General features: G+C 43.2%; 1 protein-coding gene across 6 annotated transcripts in view; it reads left to right on the top strand.

The window, feature by feature from the left end:
* Nucleotides 1-2,894: 2,894 nt before the first annotated feature.
* The window catches only part of MAJIN (membrane anchored junction protein), a 28,813-nt gene continuing 12,589 nt past the window's right edge, over nucleotides 2,895-19,118 (top strand). For 2 of the 6 annotated variants that reach the window (XM_032357251.1, XM_032357252.1), the window contains exons 1-2: nucleotides 2,895-3,764; nucleotides 11,919-12,035. In XM_032357251.1, the coding sequence (XP_032213142.1) occupies nucleotides 11,935-12,035 (101 nt within the window). In that variant the 5' untranslated portion in view covers nucleotides 2,895-3,764; nucleotides 11,919-11,934. The remainder of the gene's footprint in view (nucleotides 3,765-11,918; nucleotides 12,036-19,118) is intronic. The other 4 variants (XM_032357248.1, XM_032357247.1, XM_032357249.1 and 1 more) reach the window with 4 other exon arrangements.

The raw sequence follows: 19,118 nt of genomic DNA, 5'->3' as shown, positions 1-19,118 counted from the left end.
TCCTGCTCCCCTGCTTGTGTTCCCTCTCTAGCTGTGTGTCTCTCTCTGTCAAATAAATAAATAAAACCTTAAAAAAGATCATAGACATATACACCAACAACAGTAAATTGTACTACATGTAATTTTAAAAAATGTAATACTAGTTTTGGGGTGCCTGGGTGGCTCAGATGGTTGTATCGGCTTTTGGCTCCAGTCATAATCTCTGGGCCTTGCTATCTATCTGCCAGGGAGTCTGCTTCTTCCTCTTCCTCTGCCTCTCGCCCCTGCTCAAACTTCCTGTCTCTGTCTTAAATGAATAAATAAAATCTTTTTTAAAAATTAAAAAATAATAAATAATAATAAAAAATGTAATACCAGTTTCAAGTAAAGAAGAATCCCAAGGGACAAGGCAGTCCTCAGGCCCACAAGGGGCTCCCTTCCCATTGTCTTGTCTGCAGCGACCAGTGTCACAGTGTCTGTGTCCCCTCCAGCTCTTTAGGCAAGGTCAGTGGGTCATACAGCCCTCCTGGCTGGCTCACGATAGCAAGCTACAATCCTCCGGTATAATTTGATCTCATGGTCATCTCCATAAAGACAGCTAATTTTGTCTTCTTCACTAATGTATTGCCAAAGGGCTAGAAAAGTGCTTATAGTTATTCAAATAAGTATTTGTTGATTGAGTAAATATTTGTTATCCCTTTATCTGCTGGGCTCAGGATTCCTGAATCCACCCTCTTAATTGAAATGCTTATCACAGCCCGCCTTCTCGATAACACCACTTGTTCTAAGTTCCTCCTGGAATTTTGGCCCTTAACATTACTGCTTAGGTGTTGGCTCTGCCACTTTTCTGGCCCAAGGGTCTCCTATTATCTCAGGTAAGAATCCCTCCCTTTAGCTCCATCCGGTTATGGACCCTCAGCCAGAGCCCCAGTGAAAGGAGCCTGGCCTCATCACAAAAGATGGTACCCAACCATGGGATTGGTGCCCTCCTCAAACTGGAAAGAAATAACGTGGACCACCTGGGCTGGGAGGCCACCTCGGGTTCTCCAAGTGCTGCTGTCATGCCTCAACAGCAGTGTGTGCTTGTATCTGTCCCCTGGCAGACCATTCAGTCTTACTCATTCAAAGTGTTTGTGTGTTCCTTGTATTTCACTTGATACACTGAAATTGTTGATGACAGGAAGTTGGATGTTTGGTCATTTGGGGTTGCAATAAGACTTTTGGTTAGAATCCCTGGGTTTCTGCCTATTTCCCTCCAGTCCGGTTAAAACTAAAGTGTATTTGTGTCCACTGGTTATTTCCCCTGTCCATCACACCCGACCGGCTGCCATCCTCCATAGGAAATTATGTACATCACACAAGTGGCCATTTAAGACTCATAACCTTGCCTACTATAATCTTAGCTACAAATAATATCGACGTAGGTAGGTTACAAGTAAACAGAACAGGCACAGAACAGTTTTCTCCAGCCTCACCAGAATCCTGATTCCTTTACTCTGCATGGACCCCATCCTTTTCCCCTGCTCAAAAAAGGGTCTTTCTCTTGGTTCCCAAGCATGGATTGTGCAAGGGATATGTGCACAACAGATGCCAAAGGCTGTGCTGGCCTGGGACTCAAGTCTGACTAGCTTGGTCAACTTTTACTCTGTGCCAAGGAAGATCAGAGTCACACATGTGTTAGTTTCAGTCCACATTATATTCAAGTTTTTCAATCAGTTGCCAGCTTTTTTTAATTGAGAAATTTCCCGTGAAAATCAGATCTGGCATTACCAGGTCACACTTCCCACAAGCCCCACTTATTGGGACACTGCATAGCAGATGCCTTCTTAAGATGGAGCAGGTGCCCTTGTGAGACCAATTTTCGTCTTTCATCTGCCCTCCACCCACTCTTTTTCTTTCTTTTCCTGCCTCGCTTTTTCCAGGAATTTATGTGTACTACCCAATAGGAGGTGCTTAGTTTCCTGTGTACAAAAGATATACAAGAGTCAGCCTTCGAAGAGCTTACTATCTGGGCTTGTGGAGTAGAGCTTTTAGGAGGGGGTGGGGGAGACATTCCAAGCAGAGGAACAGCAAGAGCGTGAAGAGGAAGGCAGAAGAATGCAGGAGGACTACAGGTATGAGCTGGGACCGCGATCATGGTCCACCTGTGATCAGGAACGCAGCAAACCCAGCCCTCCTACGCCTCCAGTGATGTGGAGCCAAATCGCTTAATAATTCACAACATGGTCAGAATTTGATCAGCAGGAAGTGGAAGGGAAGGTGCTGGACTTTGAAATCAGAGATCCCTGTTCGTGTTCTTGCACCTCCACAAGTCGCTCCCATTCCCAGGCCTCTTTAAAATTAAGATATTAATAACAGCTTTACAACACCACGGACAGGATCAAAGGAGAGAGAGTACAGAAAGTGCTTGCACGATGTTCCACACGTAGTAGGAACTCCGCAGTAGACAGCTCCCGACCGGACCACGGCAGGGACTGTGTGCACGATTAATGAACAACAGTGTACAGGCCAGGGGCGCCAGGGTGGCTCAGTGCGTTGAAGCCTCTGCCTTCGGCTCAGGTCATGGTCCCGGGGTCTGGGATCCAGCCCCACATCGGGCTCTCTGCTCCATGTGAATTCTGCTTCCTCCTCCTCTCTCTCTCTCTGCCTGCCTCTCTGCCTACTTGTGATCTCTGTCAAATAAATAAATAAAAATCTTAAAAAAAAAAAAAAAGTGTACAGGCTGCATAGTGACAAAAAGGCGCCAAGAGCCTGCGTTCCGGCGGGTGGAGCTATGGGTTACTCCCAGCCTCGGCTCCGCCCAACCTTTGGGCGGTGTCGCCGCACCGCGCACGCGCACATCGTGGCCAGCCTCGGAGAGCGCGCCAACTGGGCGAGGCCAGGAAGAGCAATTGCGCATGCGCAGAACGCCCAGTCGTCCGAGAAAGGGCGAAGGGAGCGCAGCTGCGCGCGCGCAGAACGCGTGGCGGGCGCGCGGCAAAAGCCAAATCTCGGGCGGGGAGTGAGTGAGCTCACGAGACGCGCTTCGAGCGCAGTCGACGCCGGCCCCTTTCGGGGGCGCTCTCTCGTGGCAGCCGAGGCCGAGGCCACTTTTACGAGGCGCGAAGAACCCTTAGCCTGTGTAAGAGCCTGGCCGGGCCCGGGAAGTTCTTGGGTATGTGGTAACGGCCCACAGCGGCCTGGTTCTCCCCTGAGGTCCGCGCTTCGTTGCCTTAATTTTCCGAGGGAGAGTTACAGCCCCGGCGCCGGCGCTCCGCAGCTGCACCCCCAACCCCGAGGGCCAGGCCGTGGCCGCTTGCGGGCCGCGAGGGTGCGAGGGAGGGCGGGGGCGCGCCGGTGCAGACCCGCCTCCCGGGCTGAGCGGCGCGGGGCGCGGAGCTGCCTCTGGCCGCACCCCCTCCTGGAACACCCCCCTCCCCACTCCCTCTTGGGACACCTCCCCACTTGGGACACCTCCCCCACTTGGGACCCCCTCCCGCCCCGGGAAGGAAAGCTGCGCTTGGGTCTGCAGCCTCCCTCGGACCCAGGCTTCGCGGTTGCCATGAAAGCAAGACTTGTCCCATGGAGATATTTCTTGTCCCGTCGTGTCTTCGGGATCCCAGCGAGTTTCTGCTTTCTAAGGCCTGACTGCACCTCGGGGGTAGAGGCTGGAGTCACGGCCCTCGGTGAGGCGTCTGTGTTCACTGAATCTTGGCATCGGAGAAAGTGGAAGGATTCCAGCGCCCGTAGCTGCCTGTACCTTCTCGGCTTTTCTGAACCCGATTCCTTCGTTTGCACATCCGCAGGTAGCACACCCGCCACAGGACCCCAGCAGTCCACCTAAAACCTCTCTCTGGCACCTCGACATTGGGCATGTCCCAATAAGGACTTCATATCCTCCCCCTCAAAAATTTACTTTGTAAGGCTACCTTTTGCAGGAACTGGCCCTTTTTTCCTCTTCAATAAGTTGCTCAAGCAACTAGGAATGATCTTTGTTCTCTCTGCCTCCCCTGTCAGTTCACGCAGTCATAGCTAGACGACTTCTTAGGCATCTTGCAAACCAGTGACTGTAGACCAGGCTCCTTACCAGCCTCTGCCTTGAACCACAGGCTGGTCCTGGTCCCTTTTTTTTTTTTTTTTTTAAATCTGCTCTTGTTCTGGGTTATTTCCCATAGTACAACCAGATACACACATCTTTAACTCACAGCTGTGTGGTCATTTCTTTATTATACCCTTCAGTGCCTTCCTATTGCTCTTAGGATAGACTCCATGAGTCATAACCTGGATTGTAAGTAAGGCCTTCATCCCTTCTCTAGCTATAGCTTCTTAGATGATCTCATCTGTTCAGTAGCTTTAAATACCATCTAAACACTGATGACTTAAATTTATATTTCCATCCTGATTTCCATCTTTGCACACTAGGCAACCACCCTCTTGGCATATCCACCAAGATGTCTAAAAGGCCTCTCAGGGCGCCTGGGTGGCTCAGTGGGTTGGGCCGCTGCCTTCGGCTCGGGTCATGATCTCAGGGTCCTGGGATCGAGTCCTGTGTCGGGCTCTCTGCTCGGCAGGAAGCCTGCTTCCTCCTCTCTCTCTCTCTCTGCCTACTTGTGATGTCTCTCTGTCAAATAAATTTAAAAAAAAAAAATCTTTCAAAGGCCTCTCAGACTTAACCAAAACAGAATGATGGGAGTTTTCTCCACAAATCTCTCTCCCTAGAATCCTTGCCCAGCTCAATAAAGGGTATGTACCATTATCTACCTAATAAACTAGCAAAGGCTAAAAACATAAGAGCTATCCTTGATTCCCACACCTAGGCCATCAGTCTAAAATATACCCGAACTATTCACTAACTACTGAAACTCCAGTCAATATCGGCAGCATCTTTCCTTTGAATTACTACAAAAGCTTCCTAACTGGTTCCCTGCTTCTACTCTTATCCTTGTACAATTCATCTTTCTTTTTTCTTTTCTTTTCTTTTTTTTTTTTTTTTAAAGATTATTTATTTTAGAGATAGAGTGCATGATCGTGGGTTGGAGGGCAGAGGGGAAGGAGAGAGAATCTCCAGCAGACTCCCCACCCAGCTTGGAGCCCAACGAGGGGGGGCCTATCTCATGACCCTGAGATTATGACCTGAGCCAAAATCAAGAATTGGACACTTAGCCAACTGGGCTACCCAGGTACCCCATGTACAGTTCATCTTTCTGAAGCATAAATCATTTCACTTTTCTTTCTAAAACCCTTACCATAAAATTTGATCCTTACAGTGGCCTACAGACCTTACATGTTTTGGTTCCTGCCTATCTCTCACTTCATCTCCCTCTAGCCTGTCTACATTCTTTGTACTCTAGTCACACTGAGCTTTCCATCCATTAAACCACCCATCACAGGGCATCTGTGCTTGCTGGGTTTTTTTTTCCACCTTGACATGCTTTTCCTCTTGACTTTGCATGGTTGTTCCACTTTCCATGAAAGCCTCAACTCTGCTGTGATCTTGTTCGAAAGGCCTTCCCTGGCCTCAGTAGTTAAACCAGCCTCCCAGTCACTCTTTACTATAAAGCCCTATTTCTTTTCTTTAGAGTACTTAGAGTACTTCAGGTTATATTTATGTGTTCATTGTTGTTCTCCACACCTGAAATGTAAGCCCTTAAAGACACGTTATCATGTCTTTCTTGTTACCTACTCTAAACATGCTCTTTCTTGTTACCTACTCTAAACAGTGCCTAGTGCATAGTAGGCTCTCAGATGTATGCCAGCTGACCCACTGCTTATCTCTGTATTACTTTCATAGCACTGTCCTTTTTGCCCACTATCTTCTGGGTCACTACACTTCTGTCTTTTGAAAGTGCCATGCTCTCTCCCAGTTGAGGACTCTTACATCTGCTGTTTCCTCTACCCACCCCAGACCCACTCTCTGTTGGTGCCTCCCTAACTCATACTCATCCCTCAGATGTGAGTCTGTTACTTACAGTTGGCTTCCATGATTTCCATTCTAGGGTAAGAGTCTCTATCATGTTGCCACATCACCCTATTCCTTTTTGTAGCAGTCATCACACTTAAAATTATTTGTAAGCTCTTTGCAGGTGAGGACCAAGTTCTTACTATCTCCATTATATCTCTGGCACTTCGTTTCTGGAACATAGTAGGTATGTGACTATTTGTGAGCCGAATGAGTGAATGTTGAATGAACATGAGAATGAGAGAAATCAAGTAAAAATGAAGAGAGCAGTTAGAGTATAAAATAGCTGAATCTGCCTTCCTACTTTAATAGAGGTTTTTTGATCTTGTGGGATAGAGACAGGAAAGCATTATATACATTGAAAGTGCTTTATAAATATGAGATTGTTTGTTAAGATCAGTTCACCATCAGATCCCTATGGTTTGATGGTTTTTCAAAGTACAAAGCTTTATGTTTCTTAGCAATAATAACTGATTTTCTTATTTGAGAGCTAGGCTTAGGTGGTAAAATACAAAGAAATGAGGCTAATATGGTGTATAGATAAGCCAGTTCATAATCAGCTAGACTATCTTGCTTTAGCAATACATCTGAGTTTTAGTCTTGCCCTTGTTGTATGATCTTGGCCAAATTAGAAGATGATCTCAAGTCAGATACATCTTTTTGTAAATACAATTATTATTATTTTTAAAGATTTTATTTATTTATTTGACAGAGAGAAATCACAAGTAGATGGAGAGGCAGGCAGAGAGAGAGAGGGAAGCAGGCTCCCTGCTGAGCAAAGAGCCCAATGTGGGACTCGATCCCAGGACCCTGAGATCATGACCTGAGCCGAAGGCAGCAGCTTAACCCACTGAGCCACCCAGGCGCCCCTGTAAATACAATTCTTATTTCCCCAGTATCTCACCAGCATTGAATTAAAGTTAGTAAGATATTTCAAATTTCCTGTGTGAAATTTGCTCTCTTTACATAAAAAGTAATTTAGTTTTCTTATTAACTTAATTTCTTCAGAATCTGCCATTGTTTCATGGCAAGAACAAAGCTGTATATTTTAGAAGCTTTCTTTTTACACTTTACTGTATTAGTCTTCTGTCACTAAGACCCTTGAGATAGGTACATCAAAGACTAAAGAGTTTTTAGCTCAAAAATATAGAAGATGTTCTTTTCTCTCCACCACTTGTCCTTCTGAAATTATTGATACTTTTTCCCCCCATTTAAAATTTTCTTTCCTACATGAACTGCTTCAGGGCAACTCACCCAATGGTGTAACCAAAAAATAAAATGTCTTTCTTTGCCAGCAGTTTTACATCCAAATGCTTTTCGGGTTCCTGGAGTTGGTAGGATGTTTAGAGCTCTGCACTATAATGTTAAATGCTAATAGGTTGGTTGTCATTAAACAAGCCACAGCTTCTGGTTAGGGTGGAGAGAAGCAATATCATTCTATTGTTTTTCCAGAATAGGGAGCACAGATCTGGACCTATCAACCAAAGGCAGTTTTTCCAATAGCTTTTAGGATGGTTAAGATGTAAGTGGAAGTGGCACTTGGGTCCCAAAAGTAGCAGAAGAGATTAACTTAGACTCCTTTCTGGTCTATTGAGTTGTCCAGTAGGCCTTTTAGTTTCGTTCTGGGGCATCTTCCTACCTCTCTGTTAGGTTTCGTTACTCCTCCCCTCTCAAACAAAACAAAATCTGACACTTCCAAGAGCAAATCTATTCCTGAACAAATGCCAAGAGCATTCTAAAGATTGTGTCTAAAGAGTGGGAAGAAACCTAATGAGAAAAAATGACATTGATAAGCATGAAAGTATCCTGGGTCGTCTTAGATTAGTATCTTCTTGTCTTGTATTTTAACACTGCTTTTTAAAAACATTTTTTAAAAGGTTTTATTTATTTGAGAGAGAGAGCATGAGAGGGGAGAAGGTCAGAGGGAGAAGCAGACTCCTCGAGGAGCTGGGAGCCCAATTCTGTACTTGATCCCAGGACCCCAGGATCATGACCTGAGCTGAAGGCAGTGGCTTAACCAACTGAGCCACCCAGGTGCCCTGATTTGTTTTTAAATAAAGAATAACCTATGTGTAGAGTGCTACAATAAGCAATTATACCTTCATTATTTCATTAGCTGTCCTAGTCACTCTGCAAGGTGAAGAAACCGAGAATAGTTCCTTTTGAAAATAGAGCTTGAAGACAAACAAATGTGAATGTGACCCTTTAACACCTCCAAGAAATAATTCTAAGAACATTTAATCAGAAAAGCTTACATTTTGATTTGATCCCTTTGTACCCAGATTGAGTTTGTCTCTAGTCATCCACAATTACGAGATAACCAGGGATTACAGTTTATAAAGTGACTGACAGTGATGTGTTGTAATGGAAAATGTGTGGGCCAAAGGAATCAGCAGTCTTGGGGAGAACTAATCCTGGTTGCATTCTGAGTTATGTGACCTTGTGGAACTTATTTCCTACTTTGGTGAAATCAGTTTCTTCTCATACCCTCTAAAATGAAGGGCACGGGGCGTCTGGGTGGCTCAGTGGGTTGGAGCCTCTGCCTTCAGCTCAGGTCACGTTCCCGGGGTCCTGGGATTGAGCCCCACATCGGGCTCTCTGCTTAGGAGGGAGCCTGCTTCCCTTCCTATCTCTCTGCCTGCCTCTCTGCCTACTTGTGATCTCTGTCTGTCAAATAAATGAGTGGAATCTTTAAAAAATAATAATAATGAAATAAAATAAAAAATAAAAATAAAATGAAGGGCACTTGAGGCTATAGGCAACCGTGAGTCTCTAGTTGGAAATATTCTCTAGTATAGAATCTCTATTCTGAATATAATTTAGTAGAGCCAGGCAGATGTCTGAGACCAGCCAAGGACTTGTGAAGGCAAAAGGAGAAGCTGGTCATCCGTCTTCAATCTAAGTTCTAAAACTTGGGTAGTAAATCCACAATATCAGTGGGATTTCCCTATCTTGTTGCCCACCCTCAGTGGTGGCAGAGCCTGTCGTATTAGATCTGCCCAGTAAATGTATTTTGAATAAATGCTTATGAAAGCTCTTTTGTTCTTTAACCCTGTGGAGGATTTTTCCATCAAATGTCCCCAGATATATTGAGTGACAGGACTTCCTTATCATCTCCTTCCACCGCAGTAGTCAATATCATTATCCTCATAGAGCCTTCAGCCCTGCTTTAGATTCCATGCACTGACCCAGATGTTTATTTATGGGAAACAAATGACTAAAAACCTTTAAAAGTCTAACATCCTTGCCAGTATGTCATTTAAAGCTAATTATTGGGGGATTTTCAAAGAAAGGTTCTTGATTGGGATGTGTCAGATTTTTGCGCTGAGATGAAAGATAGTTTTCCTCTCTTATTAAATTTGCTTTTCTAGTGAGGCATTAAGAGAGAAACTTCAAATATATCAAAAAGCTAATGTTTATATAATACTCTAGAGCTTATGAAGTGTTATTTACAATATAATCATATTTAATACCTCAGCAATTTGACAGGTAGATGGGATTCCCATTTGCAGGTGTGGAAACAGAAACGATGAGGCCAAGTGACTTGCTCGGGGTCTAATGACTAATAAAAGGCAGAGCTAGGACTCAAGCCTTGATCCTCCCCTTCCAAATCTTATGTCTTTCCAACTAATGGATATTGCCTCTAATCTTTTCTGTTTTAAACCCATCGTGTTTTTTGATCACCTAAAAATGGGTTGAGAGTCTGACCCTTCACCTGTTAAGATCCCATAGTGTCGTCATGAACTGCAGTACTCATGTTGGAAAATAACCTTGTGAAATCTTTGAACCACCACCACTTACGTGGTTCTTCTGGATTATGCTCTCTAATCTTTATTTTCAAATGAGGTAATTAGTGTGTGTGGTGTTTGTTTCTGAAGCAGGCAGCCAGCAATTAACAGGCAGGCCCCAGCCAGAGAGGGCTGTTTTTACCTCTCTCAGGCAGCCAGCTGTGGCACAGTGCATGAAGTTTCCTCTCTGGACTGTCATTTCCAGCAAATGTCCTTCATTTCCTTTACTCTGATCCCTCAGCCCTCTGTCTGTGATGAGAGTGACTGCATTTTAGGAGAACCCTCTGAATAAGTGAAAGCTAAATTTTTGTGGCAGCAACCCAAGTCTTACCGGTAGACTCCTTTCCTACTTTGAAAAAGTGTCACCTTAGCACCAAAAACACAATCAAATCTAGTTCAGTTCCTCCCATGCCTTGGACATGGGAATCAGTGAGCTTTTTTTTTTTTCCTTTCCCTTCAGGATATGAACAATATTTCCCCTCTGGTAACTTTGCAGTTGGCACCAACTATTTCTTTTCACTTTTGACTGCAATTCTAGTCTAAATAGTCTCATGGGCTCTGGCTCCAGCCTCCTGTCATTCTAATCCCAAGCAGCCAAGATCAGACACTGGAATATCTCTTTACTGGCAGGCCGAGACATGAACTTTGCAAATTGTGGGAAATTCCATTCTTTGGGCACATAGATCTCCTGACTCCACCAAACAAGAGTTTTCCCTGCTGAGTAGAAATGGTATTGGGGTAATATGGAGGAAAGAATAATAAAAATAGGCCTTTATGTGTATATAATATTTTAGTACTTACAAAATGTACTTTTTAAAAAAACTAAAACCCTCAGAAAGCAGAGTGGAAAAGTGGATAAGTGCATCAAGTCTGGCCCTGTATTACCTCACTTTGAATCCCGATTCCAACATTCATGTAACTATGGGGAGGTTAATTCATCTCTCAGTGCCTCGGTTTCCTTATCTATCAAATTTAGACTATTGATTTCAGGCTTATTGTGAGGATTAAGTGAGGTAATATATGTAAGACACTTAAAATAGGGCATAACAAAAAGCTATTGTTAGTTTTTGTTATTATTGTATAACTAGGAAAACCAAGGCCTGGAGAAAATAAGGAGGGGTATAAGGGGAGCTAAGGTTCAACCCTGAATTATTCTTTCTTTGTGCCTGTTCGGTCTATGGCATCTTAGCTGCCTCTGAAATCAATACTTTGTGTTGTGTGTGGGTAGCTTTTATCCTCAGGAACTCTGGACCTCTAATCTCATTATTTATTACTTAAACTTCCATATGAAGAGACAGAAAATGGAGGGTTTATTATCCCTGCAAGTAAAAAGAAGCACAGAAAAGTCCTAATGACTTTGAATACCGCTAATCACTGTGCTTGATTCTTACTTTTGAGTGTGTCCCAAATGCCCCCTTGAAGGAGAAGAGACCTGCCATTCTCCTTTTTCCATCTTTCCCCTTTCTCCAGTTTCCCTCAGAGAGGACCTCAAGTGGGCAAAGATTCTGGAATAGGAAAAGTAAAGCAAGTGCTAAGAGGATAGTAGGCACTCTTGTGGCACGGGCAGTCTCACAAGCAGGTAAAGAGGAAGAATGGTTGGGAGCTAGGAAAGAGAAGGCGTTCCTCGGCAACACTGGAAAACATTCGTGTACATCCTTATTTGCTGTATTAGCTGTGACAGGACGGTGTGCTCATCCCTTAATTTCATCTAAGATTAACAGCAGAGGTCTTCCTAATTATGCCACCTTGATGCATTTGGATTGTTTCATTATTTGACTTGAGCCCTCTTCACACTGGCCCTAGGTTCCAGGGAAAGTGGGGACAAGGGAGGAGAATAGATTCAGGAGATATTTGGGAGATAGATTTAATCTTAACAAAAACCTTGTGAGTCATCAGATGTTGCTATTATTAGTCTCACGGAGAGAAGTGATTTGCCTGAGGTGTAAGGCAAACAACAAACCTTGAACTCAGGTGTTTTGATTTCAAGGATAGAGATTATCCCCAATCACCATATATCTTCCCCATGCAGGTAGGAGAATGATCCAGGTGATTAATGTAGACAGTTAATATAAAAACTAACCGATGTTGAGTGTTGAATATTTTACTCATGAAGAGATGCTATATATTGGGCAGGCTCTCTTTCCTATACCATAAAGTTGATAAGGAACTGTCTTTTGCTTTTTAATAATTTTCTCATATTTCTGTTTTATTAAGCTATCGTTTGGAAGTATGAGTTTAAAACCCTTCACCTACCCGTTTCCAGAGACGAGGTTTCTTCACGCAGGACCCAATGTGTATAAATTCAAAATTAGATACGGCAACAGCATCAGGTAATTTTAAAGCTAGGAGAGTAGCCTTTGCAAATACAGGTCGGTACATTGCCATGGGTCATCTCTTCTCTGCCTTCACTCAGTCCTGGAGACTGGCTGAAGTATGTAGGACTCTCTTTCCCAGATATTTTATATTCCATATATTATTATTCAGGTAAGTTTCTAAATTAGTGATGGCATACATTTGGAGCAGGGGTTCGCAATATTTTTTATCTCAGGATCCCTTTGCACTCTTAAGATTATCAAGGATCCTAAAGAGGTTTTGATAGTTGTGGTTATACCTGCCAATATGTGTCATATAAAGATTAAAACAAAAATTAAAATAGCATACTTATTAATTTAGAAATAATATATCATTAAATGTTAACAGATAATATATTTTATTTAAAATATCTATATTTCTAGGGACACCTGCGTGGCTCTCTTAGTTAAGCATCTGACTCTTGATTTCTGCTCGGGTCATGATCTCAGGGTTGTGAAATCGAACTCCACGTCAGGCACCACACTCAGCGGGGAGTTTGCTGGAGATTCTCTCTTTTTTTCTTTCTCTTCCCCTCCTCCTGCTCATGCTCTCCCTCTCTCTAAAATAAATAGTAGGGACGCCTGGGTGGCTCAGTTGGTTAAGCAGCTGCCTTCGGCTCAGGTCATGATCCCAGCGTCCTGGGATCAAGTCCCACATCGGGCTCCTTGCTCTGCAGGGAGCCTGCTTCTCCCTCTGACTCTGCCTGCCTCTCTGTCTGCCTGTGCTCGCTCTCCCTCTCTCTCTCTCTGACAAATAAATAAATAAAAAATCTAAAAAAAAAAGTAAATCTTAAAAAAAAAAACAAGTATATTTCGAAAAAATTAATGAGGAGACTGGCATTGTTCATATACCTGGGACTTACACCAGGAATTCAAGGATGGTTCAGCATACAGACATCAACCAGTATAGGGGCATCTGGGTGGCTCAGTCAGTTAAGCATCTGCCTTCACCTCAGGTCATGATCCAGGGTTCTGGGATCAAGTGCTGCACTGGGCTCCCTGCTTAGTGGGGAGTCTGTTTTTTTTTTAAAAAAAAAAATCAATCAATATAGTACACTGCATTAATAGAATGAAGGGTAAAAAAAAACACATAATCATCCCAACTGATAAAGAAAAAGCATCCAAGGCAGACAGCCACTCCTCTGCTGTACTGTCTGCCACTCCTTTGAGGTGTATTCAGTAAACTTTTACCTCCTTTAAGAAAAAAAGGGGCGCACCTGGGTGGCTCAGTGGTTAAAACCTCTGCCTTCAGCTCAGGTTGTGATCCCAGGGTCCTGGGATCGAGGCCCGCATCGGGCTCTCTGCTCAGCAGGGAGCCTGCTTCCTTCTCTCTCTGCCTGCCTGTCAGTGTACTTGTAATTTCTCTCTGTCAAATAAATAAATAAAATCTTAAAAAAAAAAAAACATACTACAAAACTACAGGTAATCAAAAAGTATGGTAATGGCATTAGGACAACTTTATAGACCATAGAATAGAATTGAGAGCCCAGAAATAAGCCCTCACAATTGTGGTCACTTTTTTTTTTTTTTTTTTTAAGATTTTAGTTATTTGAGAGAGAGCATGAGAGTGGGGGAGGGTCAGAGGGAAAAGCAGACTCCCTACGGAGCAAGGAGCTGGATCTGGGACTCAGTCTTGGGACTCCAGGATCATGACCTAAGCAGTCGCTTAACTGACTGAGCCACCCAGGCATTCTGATCAATTTGTTTTAACTAGAATGCCAAGACCATTCAATAGGGGACGAACAGTCTCTTCTCTTTAATCAGTGGTTCTGAGAAGAGTAGATATCCACATGTAGAAGAATGAAGTTAGACCCTTACCTTATACTGTATACAAAACTTGGGGCACCTGAGTGGCTCAGTGGGTTAAAGCCTCTGCTTTCGGCTCAGGTCATGATCTCAGGGTCCTGGGATCGAGCCCCGCATCGGGCTCTCTGCTCAGCCAGGAGCCTGCCTCCTCCTCTCTCTCTGCCTGCCTCTCTGCTTACTTGTGATCTCTGTCTGTCAAAAAAATGAATAAAATCTTAAAAAAAAAAAAAAACTTAACTAAACATAGATCAAAGATCTAGGGGCACCTGGGTGGCACAGTTGAGCTACCAACTCTTGGTTTTGACTCAGGTCATGATCTCAGGCTTGTGAGATTGAGACCCATGTTGGGGTCCATTCAGTGTGGAATCTGCTTAAGACTTTCTTCTGGGGCGCCTGGGTGACTCAGTGGGTTAAGCCTCTGTCTTCGGCTCAGGTCATAATCTCAGGGTCCTGGGATTGAGCCCCACATTGGGCTCTCTGCTCAGTGGGGTACCTGCTTCTTCCTTTCTCTCTGCCAGCCTCTCTGCCTACTTGTGATTTCTCCCTCTGTCAAATAAATAAATAAAATTTTTAAAAAAGACTCCTTTTCCCTCTTCTTCTGCCGCCCAATATAAATAAATATTAAAATATTTAAAAAAATAAATCAATGATCTAAATTTAAGAGCTAAAACTATGAAACTCTTAGAAGAAAACATAGTGACAAGTCTTCATGACTTTGAATTTGGCAGTGGTTTCTTAAACACAATACCAAAGACATTGACACCAAAAGAAATTTGGACTTGACTAAATAAAAAAAATTTTTTTAGCACAATTTTTTTTTTTTTAAAGATTTTATTTATTTATTTGACAGGCAGAGATCACAAGTAGGCAGAGAGGCAGGCAGAGAGGAGGAAGCAGACTCCCTGCTGAGCAGAGAGCCCGATGCGGGGCTCGATCCCAGGACCCTGGGATCATGACCCGAGCCGAAGGCAGAGCCTTAACCCACTGAGCCACGCAGGCTATAATGGTTTTATTTATTTGAGAGAGAAAGCATGGAGGGGAGGGGCAGAGGGAGAAGCAGACTCCCTCCTGAGCAGGGAGATCAATGCAGGGCTCAATCCCAGGACCCTGGGATCATGACCTGAACCAAAGGCAGATGCTTAACCTACTGAGCCACCCAGGTGCCCTGACTAAATTTTTTATTTTTTTAATTTATTTGACAGAGAGAGAACATCACAAGTAGGCAGAGAGGCAGGCAGAGGGGGAGGGGGAGGCAGGCTCCCTGCTGAGCAGAGAGCCAGAGGTGGGGCTCAATCCCAGGACTCTGAGACCATGACCTGAGCCGAAGGCAGAGGCCTAACCCACTGAGCCACCCAGGTGCCCCCGACTAAATATTTTTAAAAATTTTTAAAGATTTTATTTATTTGACAGAGACACAATGAGAGAGGGAATACAAGCAAGGGGAGTGGGAGAAGGAGAAGCAGGTTTCCCATCAAGCAGGGAGCCTGATGAGGGGCTCGATCCCAGGACCCTGGGATCATACCCTGAGCCAAAGGCAGATACTTAACAACTGAGTCACCCAGGTGCCCCTAAATTTTTTTTTTTTTTAATTGTGCATCAAAGGACACTATCAGCAGAGTTAAAGGGCAACTCACAGATGGGAGGAAATATTTGTTAATCATATATCTGGTAGAACTTTAATGTTTAGAATATAGAAAGAAGTAAAACTCAACAGCAAAAAAAGCCCAGTTTTAAAATGGACAAAAGACTTCACTAGACATCCTTCAGCGAAGATACACGAATGCCAATAAGCACATGAAAAGATGCTCAGTATCATTAGTCACTACTGAAATGCAAATCCAAACCACAATGAGACAACTTCATACCTACTAGGATAGCCATATAAAAGAAAAACAAAACACCACCCAGAAAATAACAGTTGGCAAGGATGTAGAGAAATTGGAGCCCTTGTGTAGTGCTTATGGAAATATAAAGTAGCGCACTTGCCATGGAAAACAATTTGGCAGCTCCTCAAAAAATGAAACATGGAATTACCACATGACCCAGCAATTTCATTTGTAGGTATGTGCCGCAAAGAATTGAAAACAGGGATGCAAGCAGATGGTTGTACAACACTGTAGCGATATTATTCACAAAAGCCAGAAGACGGAAACAACCCAAGGGTCCATCAGATTGGTGAATGGACAAACAAAATAGAGTTATCTGTATGGTGTGTATAGATATATAGACAATGGAGTATTATTCAGCCATAAAAAGAAAGTTGCAAAAGAAATGAAGTTCTGATATAGGTACAACATGGATAAACCTTGAAAACATTATGCTAAGTGGAATAATCCAATAACAAAAGGAAAAAATATTGTAGGATTCCGCTTCCATGAAATATTAAATAGGAAAATTTATAGAGAGAAAGTAGAATAGGGGTCATCAGGGGTGGGGTGGAGGGCAGAATGCGGAATTATTGCTTAAGGAATATAGTGTTTCTGTTTGGGAAGATAAACTTTGAAAACAGTGGTGATTGTTACACACCATGGTTATGAGTGTAATTAATACCACGGAATTGTATACTTAAAAATGTTTTAAAAGGGGTGCCTGGGTGGCTCAGTCATTAAGCGTCTGCCTTCGGCTCAGGTCATGATCCCAGGGTCCTGGGATTGAGCCCCACATTGCACTCCCTGCTACAAGGAAGCCTGCTTCTCCCTCTCACACTCCTCCCTGCTTGTGCTCCCTTTCTCGCTGAAAGATTGTTGAGAGACAATCTCTCTCTCTGTCAAATAAATAAATAAAATCTTTTTTAATAAATAAATCTTTGGGGCGCCTGGGTGACTCAGTGAGTTAAAGCCTCTGCTTTCGGCTCAGGTCATGACCCAGCATCCTGGAGTCAAGTCCCGCATCGGGCTCTCTGCTCAGCAGGGAGCCTGCTCCCCCCACCCCCTCTGCCTGCCTGTCTGTCTACTTGTGATCTCTCTCTGTCAAATAAATAAATAAAATCTTTTAAATAAATAAATAAATAAATAAAATCTAAAAAAAAATGTTTAAAGTGGCAAATTTTAGGTTATATATATCTTACTACAACTTTAAAGTGTGTTAATTTAAAATAATAATATATCCATTAAATGCTAATACATTTTTATTGGAAAAACCATATTTCAAGACAGAACGTTAGTGAGAAGATGGATATTGTTTTAAATTTTTGCAAATCTTACTAGTGTCTGGCTTAATAGAAGGCTGCTAGACTACATCTGTTTCTACATTCAATCTGTTGTGATTTTTTTTTTTTTTGGTTGAGTTATATGAAAAAAATCCTGCCCCACATAGATGTGTAGTTGGGAAAGGTAGGGATTTGGTAATAGCCTTCACAGATCATTATGGATATTCTTCTTTGACCCTTCATCAAAACTTGACAAGTGGTAGTTGTTTCATTTTAATGTAGCTTTTTAAAATTTTATCTGTTTATTTGACAGAGAGCGAGCACAAATAGGCAGAGCAGTAGGCAGAGGGAGAGGGAGAAGCAGGCTCTCTGCTGAGCAGGGAGCCCCATGCGGAACTTGATCCCAGGATCCTGGGATCATTACCTGAGCCGAAGACGAAGGCAGACTCTAAACCGACTGAGCCACCCAGGGTACCACGTTAATGTAGTTTTTTAAAAAGATTTATTTATTTGAGAAAGAAAGCAGGTGGAGAAGCAGAGGGAGAGTCTTTTTCTTTTTGAAGATTTTATTTAGTTCTTTGAGAGAGAGAATGTGTGCCTGCGTGTGAGCAGGGGTAGAGGCACACAGAGAGGCAGAGGCAAAGAATCCCAAGAAGACACAGCACAGTGCTGGGCTGGGGACTCTGTCTCACGTCCCATGAGATCATGACCTGAGCCAAAAGCTGGAGGTGGGCGCTTAACTGCCTAAACCACCCAGGCTTCCCTAACGTGGTAGTTTTTTTTGTTTTGTTTTGTTTTAAGACTTTATTATTTGTCTAGATAGAGAGAAAGAGAGGGCAGGCAGGTTTGGGGAGCAGGAGAGGGGAAGAGACAATCTCAGGCAGACTCCGCCCTGAACACAGAGCAGAGAGCCTAGAGTCCTACACCGAGATCAGTCCTAAGACCTGAGATTGATCATGAGCAGGACTGAAATCAAGAGTTGGTCGCTCAGCCAACTGAGCCACAGGTTCCCCGTTTAATGTAGTAGTTTGTTGTTGTTGTTGTTTTTTAAGATTTTGTTTATTTATTTGACAGACAGCACAAGCAGGCAGAGAGGCAGGCAGAGAGAGATGAGGAAGCAGGCTCCCTGCTGAGCAGAGAGCCCAATGGGGGGCGGGTTCAATCCCAGGACCCTGGGATCATGACCTGAGCCGAAGGCAGAGGCTTAACCCACTGAGCCACCCAGGCGCCCCAATGTAGTAGTTTTTTAAAGGTTAGTTGCAGTATGGAATCTGAATCATATCAGTGAACTTTCTGAACTCTGCTACACTAAAACCCATTGGTATGTCTTGTGCTGTAAATGAGCCTTTAACCTATAATGATTTTGTAACGTGGTGTGTTTCATTGGTCATTTGGAAAGTATTGATTCACTGACTTATATAGATCATCCAAATGTCGACACACTTCATTATACAACATTATAAAATCATATTTGCTAATATCCCTACCAATATTAGAAAAGTGTTTAAAAATTTGAAAGTTGTCAACCTCAGTGTGGTGGGTAGAAGTTTTCTAAAGTTCAAATTTTTGCTGGAAATCCTAAAATGTATCATTGATACAAACTGTCAGTTGCTTTCCTTTTTTTAAAAAAAAAATTATTTATTTATTTATTTGACAGAGAGAGAGATCACAAGTAGGCAGAGAGGAAGGCAGAGAGAGAGAGGGGGAAGCAGGCTCCCTGCTGAGTAGAGCCCGATGTGGGCCTCTATCCCAGGACCCTGAGATCATGACCTGAGCCGAAGACAGAGGCTTAACCCACTGAGCCACCCAGGTGCCCTGTCAGTCGCTTTCCTTGAATTGATAAGCTCACTCTTCATGAGAAAATGTCACGTTCCTAAATCTGAATAGTTTGAACAGTTTGTCTGCTAACTGATCATTGAAGTAAAACAACATCCCATGAAAAGACCAGCTAGTTCAGTTTGCAGTATTCGTACAAGTGCTTTTCCTCAAGACAGCCATCATATTTTGGTGTGCAGCAGAAGTACTATATGAGTACTTTCCATTTTATCACATTATGTATTAAAAAGACATGTATTTAAGGGTTGAGATTTTATAAAATTATTAATTTT

This window comes from Mustela erminea, chromosome 9 (genome assembly GCF_009829155.1).
Source record: "Mustela erminea isolate mMusErm1 chromosome 9, mMusErm1.Pri, whole genome shotgun sequence".
NCBI classification, from domain to species: domain Eukaryota; kingdom Metazoa; phylum Chordata; class Mammalia; order Carnivora; family Mustelidae; genus Mustela; species Mustela erminea.
The sequence above is the reverse complement of the archived record's forward strand: the minus strand, read 5'-3'. Positions and strand labels throughout refer to the sequence as shown.